At 39.3% G+C, this 24,823-nt stretch overlaps 2 protein-coding genes across 4 annotated transcripts in view; one reads left to right on the top strand and one right to left on the bottom strand.

Moving 5' to 3' along the window:
- Positions 1-22,433, top strand: LOC116725133 (regulator of nonsense transcripts 1). 3 transcript variants are annotated; one of them, XM_032571012.1, is made up of 24 exons: positions 1-393; positions 937-1,079; positions 2,427-2,516; positions 3,203-3,370; positions 5,528-5,708; positions 5,821-5,982; positions 7,241-7,328; positions 7,581-7,679; positions 7,793-7,901; positions 9,474-9,633; positions 9,733-9,851; positions 9,925-10,089; positions 10,987-11,101; positions 12,390-12,533; positions 13,391-13,604; positions 13,695-13,812; positions 14,573-14,729; positions 15,398-15,540; positions 16,253-16,427; positions 16,512-16,593; positions 16,679-16,843; positions 18,096-18,304; positions 18,658-18,780; positions 20,069-22,433. In XM_032571012.1, the coding sequence occupies exons 1-23, from the start codon at positions 223-225 to the stop codon at positions 18,775-18,777; spliced, it is 3,297 nt and encodes a 1,098-aa protein (XP_032426903.1). In that variant the 5' UTR covers positions 1-222; the 3' UTR covers positions 18,778-18,780; positions 20,069-22,433. The 3 variants fall into 3 exon arrangements, with proteins under 3 accessions (XP_032426903.1, XP_032426905.1, XP_032426904.1); XM_032571014.1 differs by having other exon boundaries at positions 7,241-7,325; XM_032571013.1 differs by having other exon boundaries at positions 223-393; positions 20,181-22,433.
- ddx49 (DEAD (Asp-Glu-Ala-Asp) box polypeptide 49) overlaps positions 22,429-24,823 on the bottom strand; it is an 8,549-nt gene continuing 6,154 nt past the window's right edge. The window contains exons 10-13 of the mRNA XM_032571015.1: positions 24,647-24,721; positions 24,031-24,119; positions 23,827-23,898; positions 22,429-22,668 (exon numbers count right to left, since the gene is read on the bottom strand). Of these exons, the coding sequence (XP_032426906.1) occupies positions 22,504-22,668; positions 23,827-23,898; positions 24,031-24,119; positions 24,647-24,721 (401 nt within the window). The 3' untranslated portion in view covers positions 22,429-22,503. The remainder of the gene's footprint in view (positions 22,669-23,826; positions 23,899-24,030; positions 24,120-24,646; positions 24,722-24,823) is intronic.

Raw genomic sequence — 24,823 nt, forward strand, 5'->3', positions numbered from 1 at the left:
GTCACAGATTGCGCGGCGCAGGGAAGTTCGTCACCGCCGCTGGGCTGTTGGTCCCGCTGAAGCTATCGAGGTTCTGATCGTTTCCATTTTTGTTTGGGTTCAAATTCGGACTCTTGGCGACGCTTTCTGAAAGATAAATCAACAAATAAACACTGCGCGCTGTTTATTCGTCTGTTACGAGCACCGGAAACAGCAGAGTAAAGCGAAAGTTAAGGGACGAAAATGAGTGTGGAGGCGTACGGGCCGAGTTCCCAGACCCTCACCTTCCTGGACACCGAGGAAGCGGAGCTGCTCGGAGCGGACACCCAGGGCTCCGAGTACGACTTCACCGACTTCACTCTTCCGAGCCAGACGCAAACACAAGGCCAGACCCAGAGCCAGTTGGACGGACAGGTTCGAGGCTTTCATTTTCAGCAGAAGGCGCGGTGCTGACGTTAGCTTGCCGCTGCTAGCCCGCTATTATTAAAACTACTAGCCTCCTTAGCTTAGCTTAAGCTAACGTTTGCTAAGACCGTTAAGTACACTCTTAAAGTTGCTCCAGTTGTCTCACCTCCTTATTTCTGATATCTAAATCAAAACAGGGTCACGGAAATGTCTCCAGTTGTTTGGGATGACAGTAGTTTCACCGTTGACAATCTGTCAACGTGTCCACATCCTCACTGTGCGCCTTCCTCAGCCGTTAGCTGGTCTGTTAGCACCGAGTTTGTCTCATAATGATCGTCTCTACCACATGTTAGAGGCTAAAATACTATTCTCAAGGAGAAGAACAGCTTCTCTGGAGAAAGTTTACTCAATTATAAGTAAACCTGTTTGGTGAAGCTTGTGCTCCGGTGAAAGTATAGTTAGCTGTAATGACGCTTATGAAAAAAAACGCATGTGGAAGGTGAAAATCACACGTAAAATGTATCAGTAATTTATTTCCTGCGCATTCGACAGATCAATGGTCCTGATGAGGGTCTTCACAATGGAGGAATGGATGACTCTGTGGTCAAAACCAGCCAGTTGTTGGGCGAGCTCAACTTTGAGGAGGATGAAGAAGACACCTACTACACCAAAGATCTTCCAATACACGCATGCAGGTACTGTGAGAGGAACCAGAACATCCTGGGTGGTTCTACTGCTCTGTTTTTCTCCATATTGTTTCGCTAACACTTAATCCTCTTTGTCACCTGAACCTGAGACACATTTTATGTTTCTAACTATGTTAAAGTAGCACCTTTCAGATGAACCTTCTGGTCTTTGATCATCCATCTGTTATTTTTGGTTAGTTTAGGTTGTGGGGACAGCTGCCTCAGCAGGAGGCACTCAGGCCACCTCCTCCAGGGGAATCCCCAGGCATTCCCAGACTAGCTGAGAAACATAATCTCTCCAGCTTGTCCTGTTTTTTCCTCTGGCATCCATTGTTTGTGTACATATATTTTTAGTAGAATAACATGTTGAGTGATGCAGAGCTTTTCTTGTTTTTAAGATATATCTGTGCAGCCTTAGTGATGATGGAGACCCAGAGCTCAGACAGACACAGAGGGAACCACTTTAGATTTATGGCTCAAAATACTCATCCGGGAGTCTTTCCAGTTAGTTGGAAATATAAACAAATGCAGCAGCTGATCAGACGTGTTCTTTGTTGCACGTCAGTGTCACTGGATTCATTCTTCCAGCTGCTTCTTTCAAGCAGTTTAAATGAAAATTGTCTTATATAACCACTATGAATAGGGAGTATAAATAAGGCTTAAGTTTTATAGGTTTTGGCTTTAAATTGTGCTGCAATGATGATGTAATTAAAACTGATTCACAGAGGAAACTAGTCTTCCAAGTATAGCATGATTTATATGATCTGTGGTCCAACATCACGCTTCTTTGTATAATAGCAAACGTTTATGTATTTTACAAATCACTAAAGGTAAATTCTCTGTGTTAATTTTTTAACAATCATATAAATCAGAGCTGTTGTGTAAGCAGTCTGATCCTTGGGAGAAAAATGTATCATTTCTTTTATTGTTAAATTATTTTTCATTGATGTAGCAGCACTGCAGCGCGTCACCATCCTGAATTAGTGACATCCGTTTTATTGGAAACTATTTGTAACTTTACTCACTACCTTGTGCAGATTTGTTTCAGATAAACACTCCTTTGTTTACAGTTCTTTTTCACCTGTCCTGCATTTTCTGAACGATCACTGCTGTGATTTTGACTTGAAAATGACATAGTGATCCATAATGGGAAGATGTTTTCCGTGGAGCAGTGATAAGAGAGATGCTGCTGTTGACCATTAACTTTTTACTAAAGAGGCAAATAAGATAAATATATTTTTGTAAAGTTGTTTCGCAGGATCAGTCTGTGGTTAGAATTTAAAATAATGTAATATTAAATGATGTAAAATGCTAAATATCTAGATTTGTGGGATGAAAGGTGTCATTGTTTTGCAGCTACTGCGGCATCCATGACCCAGCGTGTGTGGTGTACTGCAACACCAGTAAGAAGTGGTTCTGTAACGGCCGTGGTAACACGTCTGGCAGGTCTGTGGTTTCATCTTCCTCTGATTTACACACGTACTGTTAGATCATCACACCATGACTGTAGCAGCAATAATCAGGAAATGTTGGCATGAAAACAGTCAGATTGTTGGAATGTGGATGTGTATTTTTCTGTTGATTCTGTCACATTGAAACCAATATTACCAAAAATGTGGTTTACTACTAAATTACTATATCGTGTCATTAAATAAATCTTAAAATGTGGTATGTAGACCAATTGTCATGCATTATAGAATACTATCAATAAACACTACAGCTATTTAAAAAATTAGAGAGCATTTAAAATGATTAGTTTCTTTAATTTTACTTTTTATAAATATATTTATAGGTATATATTTGAGCAAAATAAACATTGTTCTTTTATCCCATGAACTACTGACATGTCTCTGAAATTCCAAGCAAAAATTTAGTATTTGTTTGCAGAAAATGAGAAATGGACAAAATAATGAAAAAGATGCAAATAATGCAGAGAAAACAAGTTGATATTCATTTAGAAACAATACTAAAGTTTTAACTCGGGAAGAGTTCAGAAATCAATATTTGGTGGAATAACTAGGAGGTTTTCAATGAGGTTCAGTGCAGTGGGCTCTTAGTTTTTACCAGAGTTGTATATATGCAACTATACCTGCATCTTTGGTGACTTTATGTGTCCTTTGTTTCTCCTCCAGCCACATTGTGAACCACATGGTGAGGGCCAAATGTAAAGAGGTGACTCTTCATAAAGACGGGCCTCTGGGCGAAACGGTGCTGGAGTGCTACAACTGCGGCTGTCGCAACGTCTTCCTGCTGGGCTTCATCCCAGCTAAAGCCGACTCTGTGGTGGTGCTGCTCTGCAGGTAAAGGCAAACATCCAGAGACTGGTTTATTACTGCTACTAAACTTTCTATTACACTCTTCTTACAAACAATATATGACGAAGGTTCCTACTTTGAGAAGTCTATTGTAGCACTTCTTTCTTGTTCTACAGTCCAGTGAACAGTTATGTCTCTGCTGACTTAGTTTAAAAGCAGGGATTCACAGTTTATGTATATTTCTGAGGGGGAAACATTGACAAGATCTAAAATGATTGTTTTAGATTCTCTTCTCTTCCAAATCTGCTCCTAAAACAGGCTTAAAACTTTGTTTAGGTGGCTAACCTCAAACAGTCTTATTTATCCACTAGTTGGTTCTCTGTCATGGAAAATAATACAGTTAATGAAATTTTAATAGAAAAAGAAACTAGAAAGGTAACTGAACTGCGACAACAGTGTAGGTGTTGACGTAACTTTGATGTAAGAGCAGAAACATTCTGATCTCTGAAAGAAAACTGTATAATAATAGTTATATTTACTTTCCCTTTGGGATTTATAAAGTATTTTTTAATTGCCACATATCAGATAATAAAAAAAAAAACAGTTTAAGTGAACAAAGTTGTATTTATTTTGCTTCAGTCAAGTTAAAAATAAGTTGGAACTGAAAAATAGTTTTGGTTTGGGTTCCTTTGGACTTTGTTTACACACCTGTTGCAGTGTGACGTGATGCGCCTCGGCTGCCTCAGTCTGGCTGGTAAAAGATGCTCCACTGCAGAATTAAATATGGGTGGGAATATTTAAACACTTGCTGACCTTTGCCCCTTACAAGCCAACAATCAGCTGATCTTATTCACTTATAAATGATCCCAGCGTCTCGAACCTCATCAGAAACAGAAACTAAATCATTCTCAGCAACCTGTCATTCTGGATTCTTATATTTTAGTTTTACAGTTTGGAGATTTATTCGCCAATATGCTAAATATGTGCTTTTACATCCACACATGATTGTGTTCCGGTTTCCATGCATCATTTGTTGGAGCTTTCTTACCTGCTTCTGATGCCACTTTTTGATCTCATTGTATGTGAGGATCACAGCAACAATTAAATGTCTTTAACATACAGTATTAAATCAGAAGAGCGCTCGGTTTCAGTAAATCCTCTCCAGTAAAAGTTGGAACTAACTTTTTTTTAATTAGCTCTTCCTTACCTGAGCTAGAAAATTTTTTTGATGTTGATTGCTGGGTGGTGTTTCTAAATACTGCAATTTTGTTTTAGGGCTGAAACGATTAATCAGATTATTTGATTATTGACATAATTGTCAACTAATGTAGTAATCGATTAATTAATTAGAGTATACAGACTGAAAAAGAGGCTAAAAAATCAACTTAAGAGCGGAAATTAAGCCAGAAATGTTCAAAATGTATTTTCTATATTGTATTGAATATAAAAATCAACTTTATTTTACCCAAAACTCCTCAAGTGGCTTAGTTTTAGCTTCAGCTGGTTCAAATTCACTAATAAAATTTATTTTAAAAATTATTTGAATTGTTTATTTGCGTCTTCTAATGTATTTCTAACATTATGCAAAAAAGCTCCAAGTTGTTAAATGAAAAATCTGCTGGATTTTTATTCAATTAATCATCAGAATAGTTGATTTACTAAAGTAATAGTTAGCTGCAGCCCTGCTTTGTTTTACACATATTCTGAAGTCGTTTTGTCTGCGGTGCTGAAGGTGCATGATGTTTTGGTCCATTCAACTTTATAAGCTCACTAAGAATTTTCTGGTCTCCTAAGAATTTGTTAACAAAGATAATCAAATGTTAACAGCTTCTGAATTGTTCTCCTTTGCATCTCAAAACCTGGGAAAATATATTTTATTTGCCTTTTTCAGAGCAAGAAAATCTGAGAAGTTGATGTAAAAGGTCAAAAAGCCAGAAAGTTTTCTGACTACCTTGATTTAATTTGTTTCTAAAGACAAAATTACATCTAGATTAATGAAAAGCTGTTCAGTGGGAGCCTTCAGATTACAGTTCAGTTTGTTACGTCTGTATTGGTTCATGATGCAGCCTCCAGCTGCAGGCCGAAGCACGGCTTGCTTGGGGCCACACGGTTTGTGTTTGCACAATAGGTTGTAAAATATCCACTGAGTTATTAAATCGTTTTTGTTAAATATTTACTTTCTGATTTAATTTTTGCGTGCAGGCAGCCGTGCGCGAGCCAGAGCAGCTTGAAAGACATCAACTGGGACAGCTCCCAGTGGCAGCCGCTGATCCAGGACCGCTGCTTCCTGTCCTGGTTGGTGAAGATCCCGTCGGAGCAAGAGCAGCTCCGCGCCCGTCAGATCACCGCCCAGCAGATCAACAAGCTGGAGGAGCTCTGGAAGGTAGCAGAGCTGCTTTACGAGGCGTTTAGAGCATCCTGCAGCTGCAGGAAACGCCTCCGCCGCTTAGATTTACAGGCCGGCTCTATCTGACTGTTTTATTTTTTATTTTAAGGACAATCCTGGCGCTACGTTGGAAGACCTGGAGAAACCCGGAGTGGATGAAGAACCCCAGCATGTGCTGCTGCGCTACGAAGACGCCTACCAGTACCAGAACATCTTCGGCCCTTTGGTCAAACTGGAGGCCGACTATGACAAAAAGCTAAAGGAGTCACAGGTACAGAGTGCAAAATACATGAATAGAAGAGTTTAAATCATAAGGGATAAAGAAATGAGTAAATGGGAGTTTTGCTTCTTATCTCAAACATTACTGCAGATTTTTTTTGGATTCATATTCTTTTAATCTTCCAGGTTATTTTTCATGTTTTGTGGGGTTAACAAAAGCATTTCTGCATTACTGAAACTTCCAACATTCCCTCGATAAACAATCAATGAGTCAAATACTGACGATTCAGTTTCTGTTTTAATTCAGTCTCTTATTTTTAATTTGTAAAAGCAAATTTTATGATTTGTGATTCACTTTATTGTTTCAGTTTAGTATAAGGTTAAGAACGTACTGCTCTGCAAAAAAGGGATCATTTTGAAAAGTGCAGCACATTTTCTTCCTTTATAATGATTTTTATTTTTATTTTAGATTTTACTCTCCAACAGTTTTCTAAAACCCTCAGATCTGCTGCTTAGAATCATTTAATCACAGAAATGAGCTAAATATGACAAACTTAGCATTTAATAAAGCTGTGTTTGTTACTTTTTTGGCTGTTTTGTAATTTCTAAGTAGAATGAAAGATAATAATAATAATAATAATAATAATAATAATAATAATAATAATAAAGAGGAAAATAATAACTTTACTGAAACAAACTACCATAGGCCTTATTATTTAGATTACCACTGCTACTATATGTGGAAAATAACAATGCATAGTGTGCAATATTCACCAAAATTACTTTAAACGAGAAACATCTTAGCGTATTTAATGTAAAGTAATGTTTTAATGTTACATCTGAAGCCTCTGCGTCTCGTCTTAATCAGTGTAAAACAGAGCACGAATCCTCAGTGACTAAAGGTGAGGAGTTATGAATGAGGCCTAGTTTTAATAAATGCAGAAGCTCCCTCCCTCGTTTCTCCACACAGCGTTCAGATGACTTTATGTTGAGTCCTAATAAAACCGCAGTCGGTTCTGTTCACCGCCAGGCTCAAACGTCTCCATCGTACTGAGAAGGTCAACTTACAGTCGATTTGATCTGGAGAGTTTTTGATTGATGTGTAAAAGTTGCAGGAAAAAAATCTCATTGACTGAACTTGCTTCCCCTGCAATTCAACATAGCAGCAATGGTTGCCATAGCAGCGTTTCTCACCGCAGAAAGAGAGAAAAGCATGAGAAAAACTCACATTAGTTTTCATTTTTAAACACCTGTGGCTTTACTGATTCTTCTTCTGCAGGTGTTCAGTTGTTTTTTGTTTTCTTTTCCAGACTCAAGACAATATAACCGTCAGGTGGGACCTGGGGTTAAACAAAAAGCGGATTGCTTATTTCACACTTCCCAAGACGGATTCAGGTGGTAATGCTTTCAACGTTGTTTCCTCCAGTGGTTCTGTGGTGTCGCTGTAGCTCCCTCCAAACTCCCCTCAGTCATCAGACTTGCATGCAGCCTCCCTCCTTCCTGCATTTTTTGGTGGCATCCCTACATTTTTTTTTTTTTTTTTTAATTTTTTCACTAGTTTGTTGTCATGAGTATTAGGGCGTGATTGATGTTTTTGTCGCTTTTCAGCATAAACGGGTTAGTAACTTGTTTGTTTTTGGTGAATCCCAGATATGCGGCTGATGCAGGGCGATGAGATCTGCCTGCGCTACAAAGGAGATCTGGCTCCTCTGTGGAAAGGCATCGGCCATGTCATCAAAGTCCCCGACAGTATCCTTTATGTTCCCAACAGCTTCAGCTGTGCTCAACAAATCAATGACATGCTTAAAAATTGTTAAAAGTGCAGCTGTGTTGTTTTTTTCCTTAATAGCTTGTTTTTAAAGACTATGGGGATGAAATTGCCATTGAGCTGCGCAGCAGCGTCGGAGCGCCTGTGGAAATCCCTCATAACTTCCAAGTGGATTTTGTTTGGAAATCAACTTCCTTTGACAGGTTTGTGACATTTTTAAAGATTTAAATTAGGGGTGCACCGATTTATCGTCCAGCCGGTTTCCTTAATTTTGGGAGATCGGTGATCGGCCAATCTTGTCCACCGATGTTATCCACCTCTGCAAAAGTCTAAAAATCAACCTCTGTGCTTTTCTTTTCTCCTGTGAGAGAAGTTTGACCGACAAACCGGCCGACCAGGTCATGTCTGCACATTCACATTTAATAGTCACCCCATTGTTGCCAATTCAGCAACTTTCTTGATATATTGAGCAGCATTTCGGACAAAAAAATGGTACCGGCCAAAATTGGAATCGGTAAGTTAGGCTTTTTAAAAGATCGGCAATCGGCCAGAAAACTGCAATCGGTGCACCCCTAATTTAAATTATAAAAATAAAAATACTGGCATTCTGGAAATGTCTCTGGTTTGTTCCAGTTTTTACTATATGCTCTTATTTTCTGGAAAAAATTATTGTATTTCTCAATTCATGTTCCATTATAACCTTCCCATTACATATTTAAATGACCAGGAGCCTCAGGAAAGTTATGTCTAAAAAATAAGATAATTTCTAAAAATGTTTTACATAATTTATTTAGAATTATTTTACAATTATATATTAGTTTGAGCTGCATATCAGTGTGTAAAGTCTGTGTGAATGTGGCTGTAGTGTGAAGCAACTTGATATATAAATTGAGTTTGTTTACCATTTTAAAAATTGTTATTAATTAGGAGTTAATTGGTGATTAGTAAAGATCGAGGGCCTTGTTTATTGAAAACTCTAGATTTGGTTCAGAGATGATTGGAAAACAAGTTTCATGTATAATTCATTAAACTGTGGATCTTCTGGCCAATCCTAGTCTACAAATCAGGTGGCAGGAATTATTTACATTTAATTGTAATAATTTGTAGCTTCAGTCCCTCAAACACAGAAATAAGAAAGATTTATGAAAAATAATATTTTGTTTGTTGGATTTTAAGGCAACAATATTGATTGACTGAGCAAAAATAAACACAGAAGCCTAAATGCATCAGAAGTTTGAAAATGTTTATCTTCTTTTAAAAGCACTTGACAGGGAGAAAAAGTATTTAATGATCGCATACAGGGCTGCACGATTTTAGAAAATATTGCAATGACGACATCAGGTGCGAAATATTCCACTTTTCTTCCTCTGTCTTCTTTCCGCTGAGTCCTACTCTATTTGAGCTTTAGCTTTTTAGGTAATTTCTCACATCCTTTCGAAGCGTTGCTCCAGTAGGTTCTTCCAAAAACTGTTGCAGAACGTCTGGAAAACAACAGTATGGAGAACATTTGCTCTGTTCACAGATTTCCATTCATAATTGTGATTCTAGCTTTAGGAAATTAAATCAACTTAAAAGTCACTCAGCATAAACATTGGTTAGATCCAGTGATTATTTCAACTTTGTCTTAATTTAAATTTCAATATAGTTTCCAGTTCAAAGGCAATCTTCCTTAGAAGTCCTTATTTTAAAGAGGTTTTAAAATGTTTCCTAATCCAAAAGCTAAAAGTTGCACATCTGGACTTGGAGTCGTTTTTCCTGTTTGTTTTTTTGTTCAGGATGCAGAGCGCCTTGAAGACGTTTGCTGTCGATGAAACCTCCGTGTCCGGTTACATTTACCACAAACTTCTGGGTCACGAGGTCGAAGACGTCACCATCAAGTGCCAGCTGCCGAAGCGCTTCACCGCTCCGGGCCTGCCGGACCTGAACCACTCACAGGTCAGAGTCAAACTCTGATTACCCTCCATTATTTGCATCTAATGTTGTAGTTTTCTCACTTATTTGTTTATTTGTATTAAAAACGGCACCTTTGTCCAGGTTTACGCTGTGAAGACGGTGCTGCAGCGGCCGCTCAGTCTCATCCAGGGGCCGCCCGGCACCGGGAAGACCGTCACTTCCGCCACGATCGTGTACCACCTGTCCCGACAGGGAAATGGGTGAGACACATCATCCTTAAATTTAGACGCGCTCTAGATGCCAGTTTTACTGTTTCTGTGTTTGGTCCTGCAGACCTGTCCTGGTGTGCGCTCCCAGTAACATCGCCGTGGATCAGCTGACGGAGAAGATTGACAAGACCGGCCTGAAGGTCGTCAGGTTGTGCGCCAAGAGCCGGGAGGCCATCGAGTCTCCGGTCTCTTTTCTGGCGCTCCACAACCAGATCAGCAACATGGACAGGTCAGCGGAGGAGAAAGAACTTCAAACACCTAAACATGTTTTAATATTTGTTGTTAAATCAGTTAATCAGTCAATCAATAACCACATTTCAATTAACTCTTTTCGTAAGGCATTTCAAGTCGCTTTACATCAATAAAACACTAAAATATAAAGTCTTAGAACGTCTTAGAGTGCCATCGTTACACGTCAGATTGATGTTTCAAAAGAAACTTCAACCAGGTGGGTTTTTAGTCTAGATTTAAAGGCTCTCAGTGTTCCAGCTACTTTTGCAATTTTCTGGAAGTTTATTCCAGATTTGTGGTGCATAGAAGCTGAATGCTGCAACCATGTTTGGTTCTGGTTAAGTTAGAAAATGCTAACAATCATCTCGGGCTGAAACGATTAATCAAACTAATAGTTAAGTGGACTGAACAGACTCACAAAAATAAATTTCATTTGGTGAAAAAAGCAACATATTCAAAGCAGTAATTAAGCCAAAACTTTCTAAAAACATTTTGCATTTAAGATAAAAACACTTTTGTCTGTAAGTATGTTTTAGCCAAAACTCTTGAAGTGGCATTTTTAGCTTCATTTGGTTTTTGCTTTTTATTCTATAAAATATTTAAACTAAATTAATTGTTAGCTGCAACCCATCAATCATCATTGCTGTAAGTCTTTGCTCATTTGTTCATATTCTTGTGGTTTTTCTTGTTAAATTATGAAAAAAACTGAAAAAGAAACAAAACATATAAATTCAAAACCATTAAATAAATTTTTAATTTGTTCAGTTAAATGTTTCTGATATTTGTAATTGCTACAGATGTAAACGTTGTTGATTCAAGCTCTGCTTGTCTCATGGGGACAGCATTGAACTGTGGGTGAGTTTTAGGTTTTTGCTTCTCCTCTCGGTCTCTGCAGCATGCCAGAGCTCCAGAAGCTGCAGCAGCTGAAGGATGAGACTGGAGAGCTGTCGTCTGCTGACGAGAAGCGTTACCGGGCTCTGAAGCGCACCGCCGAGAGGGAGCTGCTCATGGTGAGAGCTCAGGGTTCTCTGTGTGTGAAAAATAAGAGCATCCATAAAACAGTGACGGACTCTGAAGTAAACTCTGTTTTGTTCACGGTGTCTGCATCGTTAAAAAGTCTGAAGTTCATAAAGTAAATAGTAAGTTGCCCTCGTGTGACACAACTATTTTATTTAATATGTTGCTGTTTTTCTGCCGGGACCTTTGTGTCAGGAAAACGTTTGAGTCGTGCGCAGATATCTTGATTGTGTGCTGTTTCTCGATCCGATTGAGGCTACCACTAGCTAGCTGCGAATCTACTCTTGCTAGCTACATGATTTACTTCTGTCATGAGTTATTAGAAATTTAACACCAGTTGGCTGGTTAACTGTTGTTTTTGCTTTTGGTTCATTTCTGTTGCCAACCCAGGCAAGGCTTTGATGCATTCAAAGAGCCACATGGAGTGTAAGAAGCACAAACATAAATTTCAGTTTGTCCTAAACTTGATTGTAATACAGCAGGATCCCCTGAGCATCCCCTGTATTTATAGTTTATAGGTTTTATGGCCTTAAATTTTATTCAAGGTGGCATTAAGAAGAAATAAGACCTTTTATGGAAAATTCACCATTGTGTGGGTTTTTTTTGCACTTCCATTTGGGTTTCTACTGTTTCTAAAAACAGCCCAAGCGTTTAAAAAAATCCCACCCAGCCTTGCTTTTGGAAATAAGCTAATGTTTCTTGGTGAAACGAGCCGTTTCAATAACGTCCAGAATGTAACGTCACAAATCAGCAGACACCGCCGCTCACCTTGTACCCCAAGCAGAGCTCCAGCACATTTGGTCAGCTGGGTTTATCTCTCTATATGCTGTATAATGGCTGCTGGAAAAGAAAAGTGTTTAGTTGTTGACTTGTCATTCAGAAAATACTTGCTGCATTCTTCTTGGTTGTGCAGGAGGCTCTACTTCTGCTTTTCAAAGATGTACGGTTGTATAATTGTGCACCTGTTTGCAGCTATTTTCACCTGGGAGTGTAAACGTTGTAGTTGGGGGCGTGGCCAGCTGCGGTTTATTTGGACTTAAAGTGAAGCTCATTTTGAAAGGAGCTCAAAATAGGCAGAACTGATCATCAGTGAAAAATGATTTTGTGTAAAAAAAAAAGAATAAATAAATAAATTAATGAACAGGTTTAGTACAGCCTACAGATGTATCCTAACCTGTTCAAGGAACAATAACGGGTCACCTTTAATTTGGCTTGTTGAACATTGTGTTGATGCCGTACAGACAGAAGGAATCAATCTTCTGTCTCCTCTTCATTGTGCAGAACGCTGACGTGATTTGCTGCACCTGCGTTGGAGCTGGAGATCCCCGTCTGGCCAAGATGCAGTTCCGGTCCATTCTGATCGACGAGAGCACCCAGGCCACCGAGCCGGAGTGCATGGTCCCGGTGGTGCTGGGAGCAAAGCAGGTACCGTTACAGGAAACAAAACAACCTTCTCCATGCTAAACGCTGCTTCATTACAGAAACAACTTTCATTCTCATCTGAGTGTTAAATCAGAGTCTGATGGATTCTTCAAATTCTTGGAATTGCTTGAATTTCAATTCAGCGAAAAGTGTTTGATATTCAGACAACAATTATTTACAGTTGGATATTTTCATACACCTGATGAAAAGAGAAATTATTTTTTCACTGTCTGAAGTTAAAGCAGGCCAAACCTCTCTTGTTTTTTAGGTAAATTAAAATTGGCAAAATTATCTAAAATCTATTTGCTAAATGCCAGAAAACTTGGCAAACACTTTTTTAGAGATTTTCTTTGTGGCTTAGCATTTAATTTGATCAGGAAGGTAATTTAAACTTTGAAACAAATTAGTATTATTCCTAATTTGTCAATATACTTATTAATCTGTGTAATTGAATTAAATGTTGGTCTTTACTTTATGTGTTCAACTAAGTTCATGAAATTGGGGGCCTTTTTGTTAAATTAGTGTTTTGTTCTCGGACCAGTAATGTGCATAGGGAGTGAGAGAGAGATTTCCAAACATGTTTTGTTATATTTTAGTTCACATTGTCTCTCCTCTAGAATGTGAAATACTATCAGGATATTAATAGTCAGGAATAAATTAGATAATCGTGAAGTTTTAGTTAATTAGTATTGTTTTTATTTCCAACGTGTAGAGCTTGAAAAGTTAGAAAACTTACCCTGAAGATGTTTTGAAGGTGTTTGAACTTCACTGTGGGAAACTTGTATGAACCCGTTTTGGTTTTGATTGTGAAGTTCTGCCCCACAAGTGGAACTCAGCTGTCCAACTCGCCTGTTTTGCAGCTGATTCTGGTGGGCGACCACTGCCAGCTGGGTCCGGTGGTGATGTGTAAGAAAGCGGCAAAGGCGGGTTTGTCTCAGTCTCTGTTCGAGCGACTGGTGGTGCTGGGAATCCGGCCGATCCGCCTGCAGGTCCAGTACCGCATGCACCCGGCTCTCAGTGCCTTCCCGTCCAACATCTTCTACGAGGGCTCCCTGCAGAACGGCGTTACAGCAGGTGAGCCCAAATATTCTGGTTTCCTCACATGTGTGGGTTCCTCCTGCAGATTGGCAGGTTAAAAAAAAACCTAATCTCTCTTTCTCCCAGCTGATCGCATCAAGAAAGGCTTCGACTTCCAGTGGCCTCAACCGGACAAACCCATGTTCTTCTACGTGACTCAGGGTCAGGAGGAAATCGCCAGTTCTGGAACGTCATACTTGAACAGGTATCAACAGCCATCTTCCTTGGCTGCTTTTCATAATTTAATCCAAAGATCAAAAACATTTAAGGATATGAATCAAAGTCTAAGCCACTATCATAAAGAGAAAACAGACATCGCAATAAGCAATTAGTTAAAATAAATTAAAATGCGCTCAGTAATTTCCTTTGGATAATGATTAATATTTTTGTAGAGCAATTTTGTTTACAGAGACATTAAAATCCATTTTACACTTAAAAGACTGAAGGTCTTACCAACTACTTTTTGGTCTAGTTTCTAGTGCCAAAAACTAAACAAAAGTAACTTTTCAGCAAAAAGTAGAAACTTTATTTAAGTAAAAAATTACTTAATATTGAAGCTGAAAAGCTTCTTATTTAGTTTTGTCTTAATTCAAGTGTACTAAATATTTGCACTAGAAACTAAACCAAAAATTCTTGGTGAAAGATGTGTTTTTGCAGTAAATAATCTTCTTATTTATTGTTTTTGGTTGTTATTTTGGATGTTTAAAATAACTTCCAGTTCCAGTGTTAGCTATTCTTTACAAAATTAAAGTTTATTAGTATTTGAGGACGCCAACTTGCATTATTTGAAAATGGTCTTAAAGCAACAATATTATTATTTATTGCTGGGTCAATTTATCCTCCAGCGTAAGCTCTTACTACACTTTTTACATCAGAACTACTGATCCAATCTGTAACAATTTATTTGTTGTTTCCTCTGTTTTCAGTATGGATATTTAAATTTACCTGATGCTGATGTTTTCCAGGACCGAGGCAGCAAACGTGGAGAAAATCACCACCAGGTTGTTGAAGGCAGGAGCGAAACCGGACCAGATCGGCATCATCACGCCGTACGAGGGTCAGCGCTCCTACCTGGTCCAGTACATGCAGTTCAGCGGCTCCCTGCACACCAAGCTGTATCAGGTACCGTTTGGAAATCTTACCGTTAAATTAAAAACTCAAATTCAAAGTCTGGTGAAGATGGCAAGTAAGAATATCAACACTCCAGATCTATCTTCTCCACAGCACCTGTTTGAGCAGGTGGACCATCGGGCAAGCTCAGAACATCTGATGGGTCACAATCTGTTCTTATGAATATGTTCTTATGAACTCTGGGAGACGGTTGAGGGTCCCCTGTGCAAATATAACCGTCTGAAACATTCATTTGTACCATTAACCTGATAAATGACAGACTAGCAGGCCTGGACCGAGCAACAAGAGGTCCAGACGATGACCAACAGTAGTATGTAGAGGGTGTATTGTATGTGAATGGAAATGGTTATGGGGCTGTACTGCCAATCTGACATTTATGCTTTTATGTATTTTTTTGTTTTTAATGTATTCATTCGTGGTTACTGTCCTTTTGGATGGGCTTTTATTGTTGTATTGCAGTTTTGCCCCTGCTTCCAAGATAAATTTCTCCTATGGGAGACTAATAAAATTATCTTATCAACACTGAACATTTACAGTGTATTCAAGCTACAACACCTGCAAACAGCTGAGTAATGACGAACCTTTACCCAGGGCTCCAGTTTATTTGACGTTATTGGATTTGATTACGTCAACTCTTCACTTGTATTGTTTCTGGACAGCAAGTGGAAATCGCCAGTGTGGACGCCTTCCAGGGCAGAGAAAAGGATTTCATCATCCTGTCCTGTGTTCGAGCCAACGAGCATCAGGGCATCGGCTTCCTGAATGACCCGCGGCGTCTGAATGTGGCGCTGACCAGAGCAAAGTAAGTGACCCTGCTGACAACAACTAAACCTCACCAAGTATTTCTGGTCTAGTTTCTAGTGCAAATATTTTAATACACATGAAATAAGACAATGTCAATAATTTCCCTCGTAAGAATAAGTACCAGTACCATTCACAGATTATTTTCTGTACAGCCAGATATTTTTCTCATGCTAAAAGTGAAATAATTTGCCAGTAGAACTAATACATTTTCATCAATATTAAGGAATTATTGGCTTAAAACAAGCTCCTATTTCTTGCTAAAAATTACTTAATTTAGTTTGTATTATTTCAAGTGTACAAAGATATTTGCAGTAGAAACTAGACAAGAAATACTTGAAGATTTTGTATTTTTGCAGAGCACAAATGAAAACATAAATAAACTGAGTTAAAATTGCCCTTCAAAAAATATTAATAATCGTTATGGAAATGATCACGCTCGTTCTAATTGAATAAAATGTGGCCTCTGGTTTTTCTTTATTTGACAGTGGCCTAAACTCTGATTCATATTTTTAAATATTTTGATCTCTGGATTAAATTAAGAATAATTTTGTGTTTTTGCAGCGTGGCCAATGATATTGAGAGTTTATAAATACAAGATGACCCTTTTATTGTTTTTAAGATGCATCTAAGTCAAGTATTAGTTTTATTTAAAATATCCAGGTTATTTTCTCTTTCTCAGCTTTTAACACGTTGTCTTGTGTGTGCGTAAGGTACGGAGTGATCATCGTGGGGAACCCCAAAGCGCTGTCCAAGCAGCCGCTGTGGAACAACCTGCTGAACTACTACAAGGAGCAGAAGGTTCTGGTGGAGGGCCCGCTCAACAACCTCAGAGAGAGCCTCATGCAGTTCAGCAAGCCTCGCAAACTGGTCAACACCATCAACCCGGTCCGTGACTTATTCATCTGAAACGTCAGTTTTCCTCTGGTTTTCGGGTTTAATGAACTAATATTGTTGTGCGTTGAATGTTAGGGAGGACGTTTCATGAGCACCGCCATGTACGACGCCCGCGAGGCGCTCATCCCAGGCTCCGCCTACGACCGCAGCAGCGCTGGTATTTATTCAGCGTTTTAAAATCACAAGTCGTTTCTACAGTCATCTGCGTTTGTCCTCGACTGATGTGCTGAATTGTGTTTCAGCTGGACGTCCGTCCAACATGTATTTCCAAACTCACGATCAGATCGGGATGATCGGAACCGGGCCGGGTCAGATGGCGGCCATGAACATCCCAATACCCTTCAACCTGGTGATGCCCCCGATGCCTCCGCCCAGCTATCTGGGTCAGACCAACGGCCCGGCTGCAGGTACTTAGAACATCTTCTTTCTCTGTGCATACACTGGTTTGTATCTTTGTAGCTTCTCGCACTCTAAGGGTGTGAAATAAAACGAGACACTGGGAGTGTGTAAAGAGCAGGACAGCCAAAGAGGAAAACATGGAAACTTTTGGAGTGTTTTGTTTTTCACGCCTGATAGTTTGATGCAACATTTGTTACAGTTCACTTTTTCATTGCTCTACTGTCAAACGATCCAAATCCTTTGAAAAACCTTTTCCCCTCCTCGCCTGTGGGGGCGCTGCACCAATAATAACTGAAGGAAACAACTCAAAAGCCTCAGAAGGCAGATTTCTGAGCAACTTTCTTCATGAAATGTAAATAAAAATATCGTCAGATTTTAGTGGTTGTATAATTTCTCTTTTGTCTTTGGTAAAAAAAAAAAAACACAAGCTACTTCTCCCGCTACCACTAGACTCTCACGTTTGTTTTGGCTGTATTTACCCAGAATGCCCTGTGCTATAGTCCACTTCTTGCTTTTAGAGCGGTCTCTGGTCTGCTTGCACTCTAACCACACCGGAGTTCACTGACACATTCACACCTCACCAATCGAACTAGAGCACACGTGTCAAACTCAAGGCCCGGGGGCCAAATCTGGCCCGCCGTTGCTTTTTAAATGGTCCTTTAGACTCTAAATTAGATTAATAAGTCTCTCCAGTTTTTCACAAATCTGCAAAATTCACACAAAACCAACAAATCTCCACATTTTTACTGATTTTACTGCTAGTTTTCTCAAAATTGGTCAAAAACATTGATTTTAAGTGACTGCTGTCTCAGCCTTATGATGTGGAGTTATAGTCCATGAGTGATACGGTGATTAATAAAAAGTCACATTTAACATAATACATTAGCACAAATATTGCAAAAAATCCTTACAAACATTTTAAACTGCCACCACAAAATCTGCAAGTTTTTTCTGAAACACCCCACTAAAACAATCACAAAATCCTGGAAGAACAGCTATTTATTGATATTTTAACAGTTTTAATATATTCTGGCACAAGCAGCCCTTTAAGAACATTCGTATTTTTGATATGGCCCAAAATAAAAATGAGTTTGCCTCCCCTGAACTAAATCAACTATGACAACATGGTGTTTGTGAATGTCATCTGTTACTTCCTGATGGCTTTTTGTTTCTGGTATAAATATAATTTATTTGGATACTCGGTTGTGTTTTGTAGATTTTATTTTTTTCTCACCTCTGTGTTTCTTCCTTCGTCTTCAGGCCGCGGTGCCATGAAGGGTAAACCTGGACGTGGAGGAAGGCAGCGGGTCCGCGGCTCGGCTCACCACGGCAACGGGCCCAACAGCCAGGCCAGCCAGGACGGGGCTTCCCAGTCCTTCTCCCAGGGGCCGCTGACTCAGGGTTACATCTCCATGAGCCAGCCCTCTCAGATGAGCCAACCTGGCCTCTCCCAGCCAGAGTTGTCCCAGGTAACACACAGATACTCAGGATTTAACCACATCTACCTTTTATTACAGAGAATATCTAAACTTGAGGGTTTTTTTCTTTATTTTTGGTCATTTATTTTTATTTTTGTGACGTTTGGATAAATTCAGTTGAATTTCAGTTTACAAATTCAATAAACCAAACAGGTTTTAAGTTAAGTTATTGAAACTTAAAGTTTGCAATAACTTTGTTGAAAAGTTATTGAAAGTAACTTTTCTCCTCGTTATCTGGGAAATGTGTTTTCCATTAACCTTAAAACAAATCATGCTGATGTTTAGGAAGTTAGTTTGATTTGTGTGTTTCTGATGCTTCCTGTCTTCTTCTTCTTCTTCTGCAGGATAGCTACCTGGGCGACGAGTTCAAGTCCCAGATCGATGTAGCTTTGTCCCAGGACTCGACTTACCAGGGTGAACGTGCGTACCAGCATGGCGGGGTGACTGGACTGTCACAGTATTAAAGTGTAAGTAGCTACGGTTCGCTCACTAACGCATTTATTTAATCAGTTAGCGAATCAATCAGTGAAGGAACAACTAGAGAAATGGTTAATTGTGATATTTTAAATAAATTGAGATGCGACACAAGAAAAGTATTGCAAATTCTCAGCTGCCTTTTGTAAAATTACCTGATTTATTTCTTACCGTGACAGGGATAGTATTAATATCTGATATCAGTATTAAGTTTTAATAATGGTCCATCCTGAATATACAAAGATCTGTAATTAATTTGGAAAATATATGAATAATTAAATATATAAAATGTTTAAAGCTAATATCAATTATTCCGTGTTGCAGGATTTTTTTTTTCTTGATCAGTTTTAGCTATCATGCAGTTAACCAGCCACTCGGTGTAAATCATGTCATGGACTCAAAATCAGAAAATATAAAACAATTTACTACAAAAATTAATGATTTAATATTTAACCAACTCAACCAAAGTTACTAATTTTATACAAGTTTTGGTACCTTATTTATTATCTTCAGTTCATTTAACACATTTTAATATCAGAGTGAGCTGAGTAAATGTAAAATTAACTGATGATTTCTTTTTGTGCGGTCGATTAGAATTTAAAATTTTGGGGGCTTGGTTGGAGTAGATTTTTATTCCCCTGAAAATGTTGCATTTTTGCACTTAAAGTGATTACCTGAGGATTAATGTTTTTATTTTTGGTTTAGTATTAATCAAGACACAAAATAAACTTTAAAGCTGCAGTTTGTTACGTTGATTAAAAAAATGTGAGAAAGATGATCTGTGAAAAGATCGATCTCCTCCACATCCTCCTTGTGCTAATGTTGCTGTCTGAAGAAATGTGCTGACCAAACACAACCAATCAGACCCAGAGGCGTCTTAGAGCTGTCAATCATCCTCACGTACTCGCTGTTCAATGTGCTAATGGCAGAGGAACAGCTTAGTATGGCAGGAAAACCATTTATCTGCTGCAATCGGTGGCTATGCTAACTAGCCTGAGCATTCACAACAGGCTATGCTAGCTGCTATCAGAGACCAGAGGGGAGAGAGAGGAATGATTGACAGCGTTAAGACCCGCCTCCAGTCTCTGATTGGTTGTTTCCAGTTAGCACTGGGAGGAGACAGAGGAGCTTCATAGTTTTTTCCTTTTCCCTCCACTGATTATCTATCTCTTACCGTACTACAACAACATGATATTTTAAAATATATTTTATATTACACTCTGCAGCTTTAAATACATAGTAAGCAAAAGTCAATCTGAAAAGCGGCTTTCTGTGTTCCAGGTTGCCTGAAGAAGGGAGCTAGGCTTGAGCTGAGCTTAGTTCATCAGCTTTTTAATCCGGGAAATAATAAAAACATAAAATGGATACCTGTTTTCCTCTGCTACATCCGAAGCACCACCAAGTGAAAGCGACGGGATAGCGAAACCAAACCGATGACCAGCGAGAGAATGGGAGGGAAGAAGGAGGAGGAGGAGAGAGCGCTAACAGACGGGCAGCGAGACGGAAAGAGGCCGCGTGAGCGAGCGAGCGAGCGAGAGGCGACGTCCGTGCTGAGTGAAGGAGGAAAGTCGAGGATCTGGCGGCATCAGGTCGGGCTGCTGAGGGAAACAGACGAGAGATCCGCGGTCTCTCCTGAGAATCCAAGAGGCTCCGCTCCCCCAAACCCCAACCCCGGCCGTCCACACCCGCAGCTTCTGGGAAACGCTCCAGGATCAAAGCCAATCAGTGGAATTTTGAAGAACTCTAAAAATTTGGACAGAAACTGTCAGAAACAAAACGACACTCTCTCCCCCCGACCTCACCTGAAGGCGGGCTGACCGCCAACCTGCCTCAACGTCCCAGAGAATTAAAAACGATTCGGCTCGACGGGGGAGGACACCCCGCCGGGCCCGGACTCCTCGGTAGCCTCCGCAGGAAGCAGCAGTCGACTCTCCCTCTCAGAGGACGCAGGAACACTCCAGTCTGACGTCGAAATGCCTTCGTTTGCCTCGGGAACCGCCGGCGCCGTCACAAGGTCTCCAGCGAGGCGGCGGCGGACGCGGCGCGCGGACTTCAGGCAGGCATGAGACGCAAATCCCGCCGACCGACGTGGTGATCGCCACGGGACAGTTTTTCTTCTCTGAATACCTTTCTTACCACAGAGCACAAAATTGCATCGAAAAATAATAGTTGGTGAAACTATCAAAACATGACCAGCAGTAAATATTTGGCTCGGTGTCATTTGATGTTTCAGCTTAAGGCTTTTTTTTCCTACTGTAATCTCACGACAGTGGGGGGGGGGGTTGTTGGCGTTCGCTTCATGACCAGATTTATTTTATTTTATTTTTGACTGTACTCTGTGTGCTTAGATTGGCGAATGCTTAAACGCTTTGTGCTGAGGGGTTCCTCGGAGCGGAAAGTGTTTTTTTTCCCACACCCAATGAACGAATCCCCGCTTGAGTTGGGAGTGGAATAAGTGTGGAGGGAAACGACGAGGCAATCGAACCACTGAGAGGTAGAAAAGGAAGGTGGCTGAGGGAGAAACCAGTTCAGAAACAAAATATTTATAAAGAAAAGGTGTGGCTGTTCGGCCAAACTACCGTAATTGGGGATGAGATTAATCCTATAATTTAAAAACTTCCTGATCAGCAGGAACGCCGTTAGCTCTGATCAGATGACGGTGGGATGAATTAAAAGATACAAATACTAATCAGTGCCTAAAACCATTCAACCTTCAGATAAAAAGCTGCAGCACAGCCATGAATGTAGTTAGAAGTTGAACTACCAGCATTTGACGACCCCTTAGAGCAAGATGGCCGCCACAGAAAGGAGTTTTTGTTGAATCAGCGAGGTTGATGTTGGTCTTGACTAAAAGCCACCTTCCTTCTCTGTGGAGTAAAAACAGGCTGGTCGAGTTTATTTTACCTTCAGTGGCGTTTTGATTTGTCCAGAGCTGTTCTGCTTGCTTTATGTATTTTATTCCTTTTTGGAGATTTATGACGTTTTAGCTTCCCGGAGATCTGAGGGCCTTTTTGTTGTTCAATCAGTTGCTGCTGTGTGCATCATGATCAGCGGGTGGTGTTGTTTTTTTGGCCCATTTCTACAAAGATTTCTCTTTTGTAGCATTTTGCTGACTACAGGAAGGAGGCAGATGCCGTTTTCCTTCCCTCACCTGGACTTTTGTATTCTCCTCAAACTGTCCGATGGGATTGTAGTTTTGTAAGCAACACTTCCTGTAAGAATGTAGTCCTCACCTGCTTCTCACTTCTGCAGACATGACAATCCTGTTCCGGGTAGATGATGTTTAACTCAGAGTTTTTGTTGACATCCGGCTCTCATTTGTGCTATAAATTATTTTAACCCGCTCCACTGAAGGCCTAACATGTTGATAGCTTTAATGGAAAACGCTGCCCTAATATAGTTTTGTAGTTTTTCCATCATCGGAGCGGCGGTCGGTTGAAACGCGCAGTGATTTTTATTTTAGAAGTGGTTCAGTAGATTTGCTCAAACATCTGCATCCGATCTGAATATTTGAGTTCAGAGATTAAATTCGTGGATTTAATGTGATGTAAATAGCGTTTGAAGCAGTGGATATTCTTTGCAGTGCTGTTTTATCACAAGACGGTGTTTCCCTTGGTAACTGAATCAATAAAGGTAGTCGATTTGAGCTTCAGTGACATGAACTTTATTTGCATATAGAAACATATATATATATATATATATACAAGAGGCAGCTCTTATGGTGCGGTCAGCTCTGCCTTTTTGTTCTTGGTCTGTTTTCTCTTCTTCAGTTGTCCGTGTTTCTGTCTCTGAATGCTCTCCTGGATTTTCTGCTTGAATTTCTTCTTCTGGCTCCGGATCTTCTGCAGCTCGGCCTTCCTCTTGGCCTCCAGGTCCGGGTCCTGCCACGGCAGAGAGGTCGCAAATCAACGGCAGGAACTTTAAAACTAATGGATTCAGTTTCCATCAACACTCAACAACAGAGAAGGCGGTAAATGAAAGATCCCTCCGTCTTATTTACACTGAGGAATTTTAGTTTAACAGGCACAATATGCAAATAAATAAAATATTTCTCTTAAGCCTGGGGTGTTTAAAGTGTGGTCCGGGGGCCATTTGTGACCCTTGAAATTATTTTGTTGGGCCAACAAAATAGAAAACAATTCATGACCCAGAAATTTGGAAACTGACTCTTTTAATAAGGCAACAGTCTGGAGGCCTTTTTATGTTTTGGATCTTTTAAAGATATAAATTTAATAAATTTATTTTTTAGTAGGTAAAACTAAAAAAAAAATAATCCTAAATTAGTTTTTAATAACTCACCTGGTTAAATAAAATTTTACCATTTGATAAATTTTGTGAGCCACCAGTAGCTTAAATTAGAAAGTTCACTGGCTTAAACTAACCATTTATTAAAGTTAAAATTGAAAATAGTTTCAATGTCCACAAGAACAGCAGTAGGAACTTGACAAAACTGTAAGTTACTCTCGTTGCTAGGTAACCACAAGTTATTCTACAGGCTGAGAGGGGATGAGTGGTTAAAGCCTTTCCTCTGCCTACATCCCCCAGAATGCTGTGCGGTTCTGATTGGAATGAGTACATTCTATCAGATGTACTATCTACCAACACTGATCACATTTCTATTGTAATATATATATATATTGTTATTGATTTATTATGTGCAGGAATTGTAAAGCAAAACATGTACTGTGGCTACAGTCACTACACTGCAAAAACAAAATCTAAGTATTTTTGGTGTAGTTTCTATCACAAATATCTTAATACACTTAAAATAATTTAAAACTAGCTTACAAGTAACTTTTCAGCATGAAATAGGAGTTTGTTTTAAGTAAATAATTTCTTAATATTCATTTTAAAAAGTACTAGTTACAAATGAAATAATCTGCCAGTGGACCAAGACATTTTAACTTGTAATATGGGAAATAGTTATTGCTAAAGGTAATTTTTTATTAACTTTAAACCATACTTAAATCAACACGTCTCTTTCTGAACTATATAACTAATAAATGAATTAATCTGTGATATGTGCAGCCGTTAGTCACCTTCCCCTCCAGGATCAGCTGTTTCCGCTTGTTAATCTCCTTTTTCTCATCAAAGTCCGTCGATTCCAGCCTCTGTAACAGAATTTTAAATAAATTCACATTTTTACATCATGGCTGCCAATGAAGCAACAACTAGAGGATGTTTTTGTTTTTATTTTTAGATGACAAAATACATAAATCCTTAATGCGAAGAGAAGAACGTACAATTTCACACTCCCGCCGAGTCACGTTGACCTGTGTGAGGATCTTCAAGACTTCTTTCTCCTCCATGGGATATTCCTTCAGCTTCGTCTCTGCAGAAAAAATAAATAAAATAAAATCTGCCTGAACTGGCCTCCAGTCAATGATTGATTTATCAAGCTAGATTAGCAATTATTAGTTATAGTAGTAATTTTAGTTTTTTCATACTTTGACCTTTTTGAATTCTGCACCTAAGTTAACTTAAGTATTATATTTTGATTATATATACATCAATTGGGTAATAAATACTCAACAGAAGATACCATTTTCAAAAACATGTATTCAATTATTGTTGAACAACAACTGACTCATTTTATTCCAACTTTCGCTGTCGGCATTTTGGGGACTAGGAAGAGCCGTAATTTGCCGACAACTGCTTGTGTTGGAAGAAACAAAATTCCCATCAGTTCAAAAGGCTGATAAATAAATTCAGAAACACACATAAGGAGGATATTATATCTGTAATTTCAGCACATTCTAGCTAGTTTTATAAACGTGCAGTACAGTTTCAGTTAGTTATAGTTTTCCCCCCATTACTGTTTTTATTTTACTAGTTTTATTTTATAACGTTCAGACTTACTGGTCTGCTCCTCGATCGAATGCACCAGATGGATGTCGTACTGCGTCACCAGTGTGATTGACACTCCGTTCCTCCCTACAAAGAGAAAAATCAAAAGTGACATTTATTCACCAAATCAATCAATTCAGAGTGGATTAAACATGGCCGCCATGATGTTAGCGTAAACCAGCCTGCTAC

The sequence above is a fragment of the Xiphophorus hellerii genome, chromosome 9, assembly GCF_003331165.1.
Source record: "Xiphophorus hellerii strain 12219 chromosome 9, Xiphophorus_hellerii-4.1, whole genome shotgun sequence".
NCBI lineage: Eukaryota > Metazoa > Chordata > Actinopteri > Cyprinodontiformes > Poeciliidae > Xiphophorus > Xiphophorus hellerii.